The 14,687-nt window shown below is 37.3% G+C and overlaps 1 protein-coding gene across 1 annotated transcript in view; it reads left to right on the top strand.

Annotated features, from left to right (window-relative positions):
- PIK3CB (phosphatidylinositol-4,5-bisphosphate 3-kinase catalytic subunit beta) overlaps positions 1–14,687 on the top strand; it is an 82,015-nt gene that overhangs the window by 57,411 nt on the left and 9,917 nt on the right. Inside the window, exons 14-19 of the mRNA XM_034064037.1 lie at positions 3,938–4,059; positions 6,109–6,252; positions 7,233–7,332; positions 9,764–9,942; positions 10,589–10,698; positions 10,998–11,076. Of these exons, the coding sequence (XP_033919928.1) occupies positions 3,938–4,059; positions 6,109–6,252; positions 7,233–7,332; positions 9,764–9,942; positions 10,589–10,698; positions 10,998–11,076 (734 nt within the window). The remainder of the gene's footprint in view (positions 1–3,937; positions 4,060–6,108; positions 6,253–7,232; positions 7,333–9,763; positions 9,943–10,588; positions 10,699–10,997; positions 11,077–14,687) is intronic.

The raw sequence follows: 14,687 nt of genomic DNA, 5'->3' as shown, positions 1-14,687 counted from the left end.
GTACAACTTCTTTGCTGTATAGATGCACAAGGTTATTTCACTCGACTGTAAAGAAGTTGCTAGAGCTGCCTTTTTCTGTATTTACCCAAATGGAATACAACTCCTGTGACACTTCTTGGGAATAAGTGGAACCTTGATATAGGAAAAATTATATGAGTTTATAATGAGACAATTCCTGCTTGATAGACTGACTTAAAAGTAATAAAATAACAGATTCATGGATTTGTATTCAAATATTTTAGTCTGGGTGTGTGAAGAGGAGGCTGGGCAAAATGGTAAATGTCTGGCCAGTGTTCACATGTGCAGTGCTCACTGTTCATCTGCTTTTCCTAAAAAATAAGCATTTGCCCTAGTATTGTTATAGGTAGCATAATTTTTTATAGTAGCTGACTTTCATCTGTTTCAAGCTAGGTGTAATTGGAAGAAAAGGAAACCACTTCATGAAAACTTGCCTTCCATCTATTCGTAGTGATTTTTGTAATTATCCAGTCCATCAGAATCTTACTTTGCCTCCAGCTTAGTTGATATTTTATTATTTCTTTCCTACCAGCTAGGTGTATGTTTTGTGAATTTCTAAAATTACATGGAGTTTCATCCTAGCTCCGTGTCTGTGCCATGAACACAACACTAACAAAATACAGCACCCACACATTCCTTGTGTTCTCATGTGCAAGAATGCTTTGTTCCTTAATACGTCCATTATATGCTTCTGAATTTATTGTTAATTATTAGAAGTTATCTGGAAATATAACCTGTAGAGATAAAAGCAGGTATTTGTTTACTCATTAAAATATGTGAAGGAAAAGGCATTCTGATTGCTTGCTAGGAGCTTTGAAATATGGCCTTTGGAAGCAGAGTTCCGAAGAGTTGTTTGGAGTATGGATGTTAGATGCTAGCTCAAAGTATTCCCAATGACTTACCTTTTTAGGTCAGTCAAGGCAGTCTCACGAATTTTATGAGCTCCAGCATTAGCAAGACACATTGCTTACCTCACATGAAAAGTAAGTTAATATAGTACTAGTTCTATATTGCAGTATTAGTGTTGCTACAGCACACATGCTGCTGCATTAGGAGGTTTTTAAATGCTGTAAGTATTTCAGTAAAAGTCTTGACACATAAAGCAAAAAGTTCAAAATATCAAAGCCAACCAACCAACCAAACCCACAAAAACCCCAAATCAAGCCAAAACCCAGCCAAACACCAACTGTTATAGGAAAAATGAACAATGTTGCTATATTCCTGTTTCTGTAGCTCAAAAGTTAGTAAGGTTTCTAACAAATTGAGTATTTGATTGTGGACCATCTTTAATCTGTTACTTCAATGTTCCCATGAAGTTATGTACAATGGATTAAAGCAGTTTTCTTGTGTTACTTACCTTACAGATTCCATCCTAGTTGTTATTGTATTGCAATATTTCAGTGGAGTAGTTGCACTGAAGGAGTCTGAAGGTGTTGCTGTAACCTCCTTGCTCAGCAGAGCAGGAGGATGGCAGAACCTGGTAGCAGAACTCACAATTTATTTTCAAAGCAGGGCTTAGCCATTATTAAAACCAAACAAAACCATTGCTTGTTTTGACTTTCAATCAAGTGACACCATCATTAGGCAGAACTAGAGAAATTAAAACTAATTTTCTCAAGTACTTGAAATAACTGCCATAAAACTATTCACATGTGCTTAACTGCATTGTCTCTTATAGTAGACTTGTCTGTTAGGAAATAAAAAGTAGTTATTTCTATATAGAAATACAGAAATACTGGCACTCCAAGGCTAAATTTGAATTTTCTCTAAACCTTTAGATTGTTGAGAGTTCATGTTCCTCATTTCCTCACAGCTTGTCAGGAGTTGCAAACCATGGGAGAGAAGTGCGCAGTATTTCCTGTGTGCAGCATTTTAACATGGTTGATACTGCAAAGAAATTTTAAGAGCGTAAACTATATATTTTGAACTGTCAAATGTCTTTACAAATGAGCTGTGTTATCGCTGGTATCCATTCACCTGCACTTCTGAGGAGTGTGTGATGTGCCTGGGATGTGGAGCTAGTTGGAATGCATTTCCCTGTTAATTCCAAGGCAGAAAGTGACCAGAGCAGTGGGTATTTGGGGAATTTCCTTGCCTGTTTCATAGTTCATTTAGACCTTGCTTCTTCTAAGCTCGTATCATTTAACATTTTCCCATTGTAATAACCTCTGAAATCATTGCAGCAGTCAAAGTGAGAAGGTCTGTAACTTCAAATGAACTTCTCAGTTAACGCACATGCTCTAGGTCATGACTTTCAAAATTAAGTAACTCATATATGCAGCATGTCTTATTCTTGTCTTTTCATACTGTACTTAGGTTCTCACTCATGATCAGTCATGATCAACAAAACGTTTCTGTTTTTTAGGTAGGCAGTCTAAAAATTCCAACACATTTGTTTTGAAGTTTATTTGTTTTGAAGTTTCTTGCTGTGTGCCTGCAAGCAGAGCTGCTGCTTGCATTTCCAACATCTGCTTTATTGTATTAAATGTCTGCTCAGTGTTAGTATTTCTTTCAGAATTCCCTATAAGTATCCATGATACGTAAATGTTGGTGGCTGTAGTTCTGCATGACGTTGTTGAACCTTACTATGGATTGAATATATATGTTTGCTTGTATATTTCTGTGGAATTATGACATCTATATTTAAAAATACCTTTAATTTTACTTCCTATAATCTTGCATATGTTCAAACTAGTATTTGGACATGAAAACAGTTTGATTCCTTCTCCTGCTTCTGGAATTTTAGCATGGCCACTGGCTTTGCAGTGGGAGTGATCTGTGCCCATTTCTTGCTTTCTGAATTTCACAAACCTGCGCAGATGAACCCATTCAGAATCTGTCCCACAGGTGTTTAAACAGTGTTATGAACACGTCTGTTACATGCAGGCCGAGGTTATGATGTGCACATATGTGTTTGTCATGCTAGAACTGGAAGCATTGGTTCAACTATGTTATATAGTAGAAATGGAGATTTTTCCCGATTGGTGTATAAAGAATTACTAAATCCAGAGGAAAATAAGAACTTCTTAAGCATTCGTATTTTTAAGTTGCTGTTTAAATATGAAGTACCTGTATTATCTAATTTGTAGGAAGGGGTATTGTTATCATGAGTTATGGATAGTTCCTACAGAGAAGAAAAACCTTGTTCTGTTAATGCACTGCATTTATGCATTTTGGCTTGTTTATTTGGAGCAATAATGTACTGCTCCAGCCAAACCACTGTACACATACCATAAGAAATATACTGTCAGTGGGTAGCTTCATTGAAATGTGATAAAACCAGTTGGTTTTTGAGACCTGTAGATGTTGTTCTTGGTTGTCCAAAATAATACATTAGTGTTTTCTGTATTTTTTCCAGCACATCATTGTCTTCAATATTGGGATTTTTTTTAGTATCTAACCCTAATCATCCATTTTGCAACTAATTCTCATTACTATCCACAGTGCCTGTGGGAAAAGGCTCCATCAGTTGAGGTGAATAAATAGCTTTGGTAAAGGTCTCTCAACAAAACCCTATTTTTCTTAAGTAGAAGACTTTTACCATTACCAAAATATTTATATAATTATAAGAACATTTACAAAACATTATCAACATTAGCTAAATATTATTGAAACTCTTTCTAATACATACATATTTAGGTTACCTTATCGTTATTTACTGTCATTGTGTCTTATGTATGAAGAAACTGATATTTCAGACTAAGTATAAATGACACCTGTGCCAAAAACATAACCTGGATCATTTGAAAGGGTAAGAAACATAATCAGAAGTAGGCCCATTTTCCCAGAATTATTTCCTCTCCCCTGAGCAGTCTGTAACCTCCTTTTGTTAGTGGGGATGTTTTTTGGGCACTTATACTCACCTGTGTTCTTCAATGCTTACTTTACCTGTAACCTAAGAATCTTCTTTCTAAAACAGCTTCAGGCTCTCCTTCAGATATGGCCCAAACTGCTGCCCAGAGAAGCATTAGAATTGTTGGATTTCAATTATCCAGACCAGTATGTCAGAGAATATGCAGTGAGTTGTTTAAAACAAATGAGGTGAGTATATTTTATTACTTCAGCATGCATGGACATCTGCAGTGAAAAACTTCATTCTGTTTGTTTATAGGAAAAAAAACCAAACAAAAAGAAAGATTTAAGCACACTGCCTGCCATGAATAGATGGCCAAATAAAGCAGACTAATTTCTAGATAAGCATGTTGTCAGCCAAATAAAGCCATATTCTGACATCGTGCATTCAGTGATTATTATAGTCCACGTTGCTGAGAGAACAACAGTGTGCCTTTGTCCCAGGGGGGAATGTGTCTTCAACCAACCCTTCCTTGGACGAAAGGAGAGCAAGATAGTGTGAGATACTTTCTAAGAACAAAGGGGGAAAATATTACAATGTTGTAATACTATAAAAGTTGCCATCCAGCTACCTCATATCCTATCAGAGATTCATTGTATCATGTCATACAAATGTAAGCTGTAGTGTATAATAAAACAGAGAATTACTGATCTTTTTGTTCTTTACTGTAGCCTTTGCTATCTGCAGTTCTTTATCACATATAATTTTGATGTTTATGGTAATGAAGGGCAAAATCTGTATAACAGTAGCATTTGCAGCATTACTGCCTGTTTCCTGTCCTTGAATTCTAAATTGTCTGTGGTGAATAGTTCAATGATTAATTCTTTTAATGGTCAAGGCTAGACTTTTTGGGGTAAATAAAACCCAAGAGTATTTTGACTTCTTTAGAATGCAAACAAGTAATTTAGCTGCTGGACTATCCTAAATAATATTGAATTATTACATCTGGAGTTACTTTGAGAATTCTTAAATTCTGGCTCTGAAACAAAATCATGTTCAGCTGGTGTCAGAAATCAATTTTCAACATCATTAAAAAGTCTAATGAAGGCAGCTGGTAAAACTGTAACCTAAAGGTGATCCTACTAGCAGAAATAAAATAATACATGAACTTAAATAAAACATATCATAATTGAAAATCTTTTCAAGTTACTGACGTTTTTCAGGCTAAGATGAAGTGAATGAAAATTCAGTGTTTACATCTCTGCAGTCTTCAAGCAATGGGCTGAAGAATTTTGACTCTTTTTACTTCTATCTTAGGAAGAGAACTTGAATTCTGCAGGCCTTTTTGAAAAGATACTAAAATGTAAAAAATAAAGGAACGTTCACATTTGTACTACAGTAATTGTCAAGTCTGAGAGGTTTTATGGGGGGAGGAAAATACGAGATTTAATAGAAAATTATTAGAAATATTTTTATAATGTCAGAATATTACTTGAACTAGTTAATTAGCACAGAGGCCTTATAAAGTTGTGTTTATGTGGCTAAATACTTAAATGTGCACTTGTAGGAGTAATTTGGGTACTGTTTGGTTTCTCAGAGATGATGTATGTATTTTTTCCTTAACCTTTATGTTGTTGGTAGAAATAAAAATATCCAACACAACCAAAATGAAACCAACAGGCAAAACCCAAACAAAAAGTTTTGGCTCAATGGATCACTTTGTAGGTGCATCTTAATAAATTAACACCTATTAGCTTACAGGTAGTAACTTCTACAGACACAATAATTGAATTGCTTTTGGTAGAACGAATGCTCTGCTCCCCCTTCTTTGTAAGCTGAGTGACTTTGATAGGTATATGTAATTATTACCAGTTCTTGTCCACTGTAGGTAACTGCTAGGTTCCTCTTTCCGTGGTTCCACAAGTCCAGCTCCTCAGTCTGAGGTTTGGGTGCTCAAAGCCCAGTCTGAAATAATTTGAAATAGTGAATTTCCCAGGTATTTAACCTAGCACTGAGGCTTAGATCTTCGCCTTCTAAAAGCCTGTGACAGAGCACCAGGTTTTCATTTCCAGTTTTCAAAGCCATAAGACACTGTTGGAGGTATAACTTACTGATGAATTCATCAGTCTGGCACTTGCACTAATTTGTGTATTATTGTCCCTCTCCATGTGATTGAAAAACTGGGAGACTGTTGCTGTTGAAACAAAACTGTTGGATTTGTCCTATGCATCTCGGTTTCTGGAATATCGTTAATCTAGTTATTCTGTTACTGACTGCTTTTATGTACCTCATTCTAGTGATGAAGAGCTCTCACAGTATCTCCTTCAACTTGTGCAAGTCCTGAAATATGAACCTTTTCTTGACTGTGCACTCTCCAGATTTCTCTTAGAGAGAGCACTCGCTAATAGGAGGATAGGACAGATGTTGTTTTGGCATCTAAGGTAGGAGTTTTTCCCTTACATCCTTCTGAAACTATGAAGCCTGACTGGACTTTCAAATGTGATTGCTTGGGGATTTTTCTGAGCTGTTACTCTAGTCCCCTACAAGTTCTCTTTATGTTTCTTTACCTTTGGCATTTATAGATTGGAGCATGCCTATGACTGAGAATATATTACAGTGATTTGTAATCTGCTGTTTGGTGAAAGTATTCCTAACTGCATTCAGCTGTAACGCTCTGATAAGTTAGGTTTGTATATAACCTAAGTGTTTGTTTTGGCTGTGTGTGCAGTAGAAATACAATATTTATACCTCTCAGTTGAGCAAAATTTCTATTACCATTGAGAGTCCAAAATAAAAGCAGTTCTCTGTGTAGCTGCTACTTTTGGTGACGGGTTTCCTGAGAGGGAGCCACCTTGCGGAATGGACCATAGATAGATTCTGACTTCCAAGTACGATTTACTTAATATTTCTAAATAAAAAGAAGGAGTACTACATGTAAATGTTTTAAGGATAATTGGCTCTGGTATAAGGTTCAGTGGCTTATTTCAAAGTGCTCCCCCAGAGGCAAATTTGGGGTTTTCAGTTAGAAAGATTTGAGAACATGTAGTTTAGTGTCAGCCCTGATTGTCAGTGTCACTTTCTATGACTTATAAGTACTGCTGTCTTGAATAAAAGGGGTTCCTGAAAACAAATATCCAGTCACTACCTGTTAACATTACGGTCTCCAGAGCAGTCCTATACCTGGCACCAAGTGACATACACTGAAACTAGCCGGTCCTCATAGTCTTCACCACGTAAATGTTCTGTTATTTTTTTAGAAATCTGACTTTTTGTTTTCTCTGCATGACCATGAGGTGTTTTGTTGTTTATTTCTTTGTTGGTTTTTTTGTTTGTTTATATGCGAGTTTTTCATTATTGTAATGACTTGAAGAATGCCAGTCTGTAAGTGCTGTGGTTTGATGAGCAGCTTTTCCTCTTATAGGTCAGAAGTCCACATACCTGCCGTTTCAGTACAGTTTGGTTTGATACTTGAAGCTTACTGCCGAGGAAGTGTTGCTCATATGAAAGTACTTGCTAAACAGGTATAGACTTCCCTTCTTTGAACCTTGAGTTATCCTAGCATGTAACTGAGACAATTGTTCCATTGCTCCTGGGAAGCATACTGGTTTCCTTGGCAAAATCCATCTCTTGGGGAGCGGGGAGGAGAAGGAAGCATGAGTGAGACAGAGGAATGAAAGAGAAACCAGACGGGTGATGGAGTGTCCTCCCTGGTACAGAGAGCAACTAGTGCTGTGGGGCCTCTGAGGCAGGGAGCTGGCCTTACAGTGTTCCAAGTTGTATGAGGTCCTTTGACCAGTCTGCTTGTATTCTGGACAGAGCAAAAGGCTAGCTGGGTTATTAACTGAAGAAGGGTTTCTGTGCACTGGAGACTTGTGACCTTCTTACCTCAGTAAGAGTAGCTTGTTTGTTAGAAACTGTTACTTTTCCATCTAAACTTTGGCTAGATGATTCCTGAGCTGCTTCCTGCAGCTTTGCCTTTTGTTAAAAGATGATGCAAAACCCTGTGAAGTTGTAGTATAATGTAGTATTCCTTGGAAATAGAGGTGTTGAAGCAAACCAAATACATATTTTAGTGATACTATAATATGGTCCAGGACATGACATAATAATATGCCATTTACAGAAAAAAACAAACAAACAAAAGAAAAGAGATGGTTACTGTTAAATACCCTAGTACATGTGAGAGGTTTGCTTTTAAGTGCAAGTGTATCAGCAGATCATTAAGAGAGACTCACAAATCACTTTTGAAGTCTCTAATGCAGTTTTAGAAGTAAATTTAGATTATGATAATAAAAATCTTTTTAAAACAATCTCTGTTTGGAATCAATGTATTTGCTGTATCAGGCCATAGAGGCTTACTCAGTAGGTACTTGTCTGAGGAGTGCTGTTTCTAACCGTTTTGATACCGTCTATGTTGAAACTATGCTTTAGAGGCATCTGGAACAGGAATGTGCTGTTGTGCTCTTTATTACTGCAGTTCACAGGACATTGAGAGACCATCTCTTAGACATATGTGCTTGCTAGTATTGTCAAAATCACATGAAGATTAAGTGATGAAATGCTTGGAGCAATAGACCTAAGGTTACTAAAGTTTTTGTGCACTTCACAGGAAACCAATGTCAGTACAATCAAAGAAGGGGCAAAAAAATTCCCAACTGTACAAACACGGAAGAAATTCAAAGTAGAAATACTTCAAAAAGTTCCTGTTTGTACAGCACAGGTTCCATTTTGTTCCCTTGTCACTGATGTTTGTACAGCTCCTAGAATAGTGGAAAAGCAGAGTGCTTTTGGTTTTGACAGATGGCTGACCTGGCAGGTCTCCACTGCCTCAGCTTTATAATCAAACTGCATACAATTTCCACAGCATCCTGCCTGACAGAGGTCATTCTGTCTGTAGAAGTGGTAAGTTTTGACTCAGCACCTTGTAAGTTAGACTGAAGCTTCCTTGTATAGAAATCAACTTTTGTAATTATTAAATTGATGCTGTTTGCTAGAAGATGTGTATTACTGAGCATGTTAACTGTGGCTAGTGCAAATACAGCTGATTGTTCTAACAACTATTTTGTATATGTCTAACAAGTTGCTTAGCTGTAGATGTAATGCATGAGTTGTATTTGTTGTATGTGCTGTCGAGGTTTGTTATTGAAGGGCTTTTCTCAGTGTCATGTACATTTACATCATTAGTTGACTTGCTTTCTTAGAAATTATGTACCAAAACAGAAGGGGGGGGAAAAGGGTTAAATCCCACCTGCATGCTTGCAAGAAACTGTCTTGCCTTTTTACATGTGTTTAAAGTAATAGTATGGCTTAGATGAGACACTATGATTTGGAGTGCCTTAATTGATTAGAGCACTTGCCTTATGTCTACCTTCAGCAGAATTTTTAATGAGCAAACGTTTAAGCCTCTGGTCCATACAGGTTAGGATGCGTAGTTATGCATGTGAAAATTGTCTGCAAGTGGTCACAGGGCCATGTCACGTATGCAACTAACAGGATGTGTGCAATGAAGTATCTGCATCCATAGCTCACCACAAGTAATGTTTGATTTTTAAAAGTGTGAAGCACTCACTATTTCTGTCAACTTCAGTATGGATAGAAACACCTATGTTAAGGGCTTTGCTAAATTAGTGGGCAAAAATTGTATCTTGAAGAAGGACTTTGTGTAAATATACACTACAATGCCTCGTTTATCTTTCTGGAAATGTCAAGTCATGCTTTAAAAGGTGAATCAAAGCTTGGGAGCTTTCACCCATCAATGTCATTATTACTTAAGAAAATGGAATTTCTCGGGCAGGAGTTACTTGGGAAAGGCTGCCTTAATAGCTATCTATTATTTCCATTTTGAAAAGATTGTAGAATTGTTTAATACTTCCTTTTGTTTTGAAATGGAATTTTGCATTGTATTATGTGTAAAATCAGAGCAATGCCTTTTAAAGATAAAATATCTTTCAGGTGGAAGCCCTTAATAAAATGAAGACTTTGAATAGTTTAATTAAGCTGAATGCCATGAAGCAAAGCAAAGCAAAAGGAAAAGATGCAATGCAGACGTGTTTGAAACAAAATGCTTACAGAGAAGCACTTTCTGACCTCCAGTCTCCTCTGAATCCTTCTGTTATACTGTCAGAACTACAGTAAGTTAAGCATGAGGGTATAAAATTCCACTGTAGCTTTTTCATGGGAACAGTAAAGCAGAAACATGTATGTGCTGCAACTTCCTTTGGCTGCATTGTTCAGCAGATATGCTGTCATAAGGAACTTCTTATATAGTGAGAGAAGGTCTGAAGTTGGGAGTCTGCCTAAGGTTAAGTTATCAGTTAAGTTTAAAGGTTTTTGTGGTCCACCTTGAAACTTAATAATCTCTTAGCTAATGCATTGCCATCACTAAATAGAATTAAATATGAGCCTAAAATGAGTTAGACAGCATTCCTAGCTTCTAACAGTAAGTACAAAAACCATTAAAACTTTTAACAGCACTTAAATATAAAGTTTAAAAGTTGATAGGAAAGGATATAAAGAAAATTGTTTTCTCTGAAAATTACGGTGTTTAATTGAAGCATTAGATATATATATGTCAATCACAGTATCTAATACATTCCATCTATAACAATATGTTTGTAACTTGGTAAGCGTTCATAGCATAGTAGCAGAATGAAAGCAGAGGTAACATTTCAATGCTTCCAGACTGGAAGTCTGTGTGTTCTGTTGTGTTTGCACAATGTTTGGACATTTTCAGTTTAATTACTCTTATTGGACTACAGCTTTTGTATTTTTTTTTAGTGTTGAGAAATGTAGATATATGGATTCTAAAATGAAGCCTCTATGGATAGTGTACAACAACAAGATGTTTGGAGGAGATCTTGTAGGGATCATCTTTAAAAATGGTGATGGTAAGCAGTGCTAAAAACTTTTCCTTTCTGTCTTCATTCCCACACTTGCACATAAGCTTGTTGCTCTGTATTGCTGTAAAACAAATGTGGTTTACTTTAACATAATGAAGCATCCTTTTCTGACTGGGTTTCAAAGTATACATATGTTCAGTGATGGTAATATAATTATGGTTAATCCCAACTTCACCTTTAGTGTTGAGTATTTTGAGATTGCTTTTTCTGGAGGCTTTATAAACATAAGGAAGTTTGTCTACACCACACTGAGAGATTGAAGTAGCAGTTTCAACCTCTTGTTATAGACCTGCGGCAGGACATGTTGACGCTCCAGATTTTGCGTTTGATGGACATACTTTGGAAGGAAGCTGGTCTGGATCTTCGGTAAGGATCTCTTGAGGGCTGGTTTATTTGGATGGAGAGTCTACTTTTAGCAGTAAAGTTCTCATGTTTTCTAAATGTCTTCCCTACTGTTCCCTTTCCATGCATCCACATGGCTGTCCAGAGGTTTCACTTGTCATTGCCAGGGTGAACAGCCTATAGGAAGCAGTTACTGTAACTAATTAGATTGCTTCTCTTGGCATTTAATTTCTTAGATGGCCCACATTACAGAAGAACTTAGCCATGAAAAGGAATAATGGAAGGAGTGAAGTGAAACTGGGATTTTTGTTTGTTATCAAGCAGAATCCTTTTCCTGGTGTGCCACATCTCTTGCCATTTATCTAAGTTGTCACACTGATTATAAATTCCACTGTTCTCTTGTATAATTTAGTGTTTTAATTGTTTGAAAATCATCTCGATAAAAAGCATTGTATGAGGTCAGGAAATAATTCCTGAGTTAAGCATCCAGCAAGCAGCTTTTGTGTCTTTTGTTTGTTTGCCTGCGTTTGTGACCTTTACAAACAGAGGTGTTTCATGAACTCCTCATGTAACAAACTTAACTGTTAGTCGTCACTGATTTTCCAGGCATATGCAAAAAATGGGGACTTAGTTGTGATAGAAATCGCAACTCTTAAGTTCTAAGACATGTGCAAGTGAGGTACAAACACAGAACACAGATCTACTGGACAAAAGTTAGCAGCTGAGGATTGCACCTAGAATACACCATCACAGTTCTCTAATGGGTAGATCTAATAGGCAAAACGCTCTCTAGAAATCAGTCAGCTTCAAGTACTGGTAATTTGGGGTTGGGGGAGTAGGAGGCTTGAGATTCTTTGTAATAGAATTTCACTGTCTGGTTGAGATTTACCGGAATTGTGGAATGCAAATACAGTTTTTTTTTAACATTTTCTCATTTCTCTGTGCCTTTTTTTCCTTAAGGACATGTATGGTTTGTGCTGCCCTGGCCACACATGTCCAAATAAATTTTATACTTGCAGTCTGTTTCCTACCAAATTTAACAGTAGAATGTCCATCTTATATTAATTACATACAGGCTTAATGAAGATGAGGGTCCTGAGAGAGAAGTATGAATTTGTGGGCCTTTTGTGGTTTTTCCTGGGGGAGGGAAATCATGTTGGTTATTTTGGGGGATACTTTTCCAGCCAAATCTACGCACTACTTTTAGCCAAAATAATTTTCAAGTTCTAATTTCTTTTCAGAGAAGTAGTTCTAAAGAAGATACTGAGTATCAGATTATTATAAACCATTTGGAGGCCATAAATTGAATTTTGTATGCCTGTGAAAGAGCTGTAATCCTTTGTGTTTAATTTTTAAGTGTTGTTTATAAAGCTAAAAGTACTTATTTAAATATTACGTGAAATATTCCATTTAAATTGTTTGAGCTCATTTAACATTTCTGTGCTTCAAGCATAATGGTAGGAGTTTCATAAGGCACAAAATATCAGCTTGCACAGAGAAGTAAGACTATAAACTTGTTATTTATGCTGCTTATGGAAAGATTCCTTTGAGTGAAGTATGGGATGAGGGAGGAATGTGAACAATAGTTTCTGGAAGTATATGTTTGTGATGAGGTGGCTGAGCATGTATTAAGTTGAACACTGATTTGAGGAAACTTTAGGTAATTTATGTCATTATAAATAGACTGTAAGGAGACTGATCCAGCGTTTAGCGGCAAGGACAACCTCTGGCAGCTGCGGAATCCCAGATGAGACATTCTTCGGTTGCTGCCTTCCAGAAGCTTAGTTTGTGGTTGCAGCCAGGGCCACACACTGTGCCTAGCAAACAGGAATAGGAACCAGGAGTCATCAAATATGCTTTTCCTGACTAAGGCATTTTTTTAAACTCAACAAAGGAAAACCACAAATGGCCTCTGATGTCCAAGATTTTTCTTAAAACTCTCAGAATTAAAAAAAGGAGCAAGGGGAAGTTCCTAGTGAGAACTGAAGTTCTATAATTGGCCTCTTCCATTTATTTACTTAACTGGGAGCATCTTCCTTCCATTCATCCTCTTGTAGTTACAATTAGAACATAAAATTCTAGGATTGAGGCAGGGCTACAGTTTGATGTCTGTCAAAGAGAGATTAACCAGGCAGCTGCCAAGGGAAGGCTCTGAAATGGCCTGAACTGAAAACAGAATTGGACAGAACAGCACTCTGAATGCCTGGAGTATGAGGACACAGCTAGGAGGGTAGGACACTGTGATGTCCGTGTTTACAATCTGTGTGCCTGTTGGGAAGAGATAACTCCAAAATCTGTGGGTTAACAGCAGTGATTCTGTTGCCATGTTCGTGAATTGGGACTTGCTGGCTTCTTGGTTAAGAGGCATGGTATCAGGTAAATGAGTGCTTTCCTGAAAAATACAACTTTATATGTCCATATAAAGACGAGTATTTTCTTCTCACCCTGTTTCATCCTTTGAGGCTATAGTTTCCCTGAAGTTGTTGCTTCCCTTTTGCCTTTGTGGATGCATAATGAATTTTGTGCTTTTCAACTGTTTTCCACTACAGAATGTCTGGTAGCTTAGGCAAGTGTGGTACAGGGCTTCTCTCTTCTTTCACCAGAGTAAGAGCAGAAGCACTTGGTGTCTGCCTCTCTCTGCCAATCAATAATATCTTGCCACAAGCAAATAATGCTGCTGCTACAAAGCATGGATCAAATGGCAACCAATATGCTGCCATCGAGGAGTTTGGGATAGGATCAGTTTCCTTATAATTGCACTGCAATCCACAGTCAGTTATTCAGTAGTAATTTAAAATGACATCTTAGCCCAGTCTGTGCCTAAAGCAAGCATGATATTCCCAGTGGGGTTTCTCAGCTCTGGAGTGGAACACCAAATATATATTGGTTTTGAGATCTCCAAAGCTGAAGAAGGAGAAGTGTATGTTTGTTTGTTTGTTTGTTTAACTGTTAAGTGATTTGTCCCATGGGTGAACTGGCCTATTCCACATAGGGTGTGTTTCGTTGTCTCAGCCCCGTATGTGCATTCTGACTACAGAGCAGAACAAGACCAGGTTTTGTATCAGGGAAATATGCAGAAGGATGCAGCAGTGTACTCCAGTAGCTCCTTCATCCAGAGCTGTCACTGGATGGACAGTGGAGTGCACAGCTGAATAAAGCTTCTTATGGAAATTGCATCTGCTTTTCATACAGACCAAGCCAAGAGAGAGCAATGACCGTCAGCCCAGAGGAGCACTGTGCTGTCATTTAGAGAAGTCTGGCTCAGGGTCAGTTTACCTTAGATGTGTGTCAGTCAAGTACCAGACAGAAATGAGAAAACCAAAAAAGCATATTCTTTAATTAATCCCCATACCTATTAATTTCTAACACAAACTATTACCTGAAAACTGAGCAGGAAAGAATTGACATTAGTGAGTGTGTGCAGCTAGACTTCCCCTGTTCTTTCTCTAGTTGTTTCTTGTTCTTTAAGTATGGGCAGTTATGAAACAAACTCACTAAATAAAATGTTTTTTTTATTGAGGTTACATCTGCAGAGTGACAAAATGAGACTTTCAGAGGTTCAAACCCATGAAAAGTTACAACTCTTCAAGTTACATTGCTTTAAAAAACCTCTGTGTCTGAAGTCGTGTACGACT

Source organism: Melopsittacus undulatus, chromosome 6 (assembly GCF_012275295.1).
Source record: "Melopsittacus undulatus isolate bMelUnd1 chromosome 6, bMelUnd1.mat.Z, whole genome shotgun sequence".
NCBI lineage: Eukaryota > Metazoa > Chordata > Aves > Psittaciformes > Psittaculidae > Melopsittacus > Melopsittacus undulatus.
The sequence above is the reverse complement of the archived record's forward strand: the minus strand, read 5'-3'. Positions and strand labels throughout refer to the sequence as shown.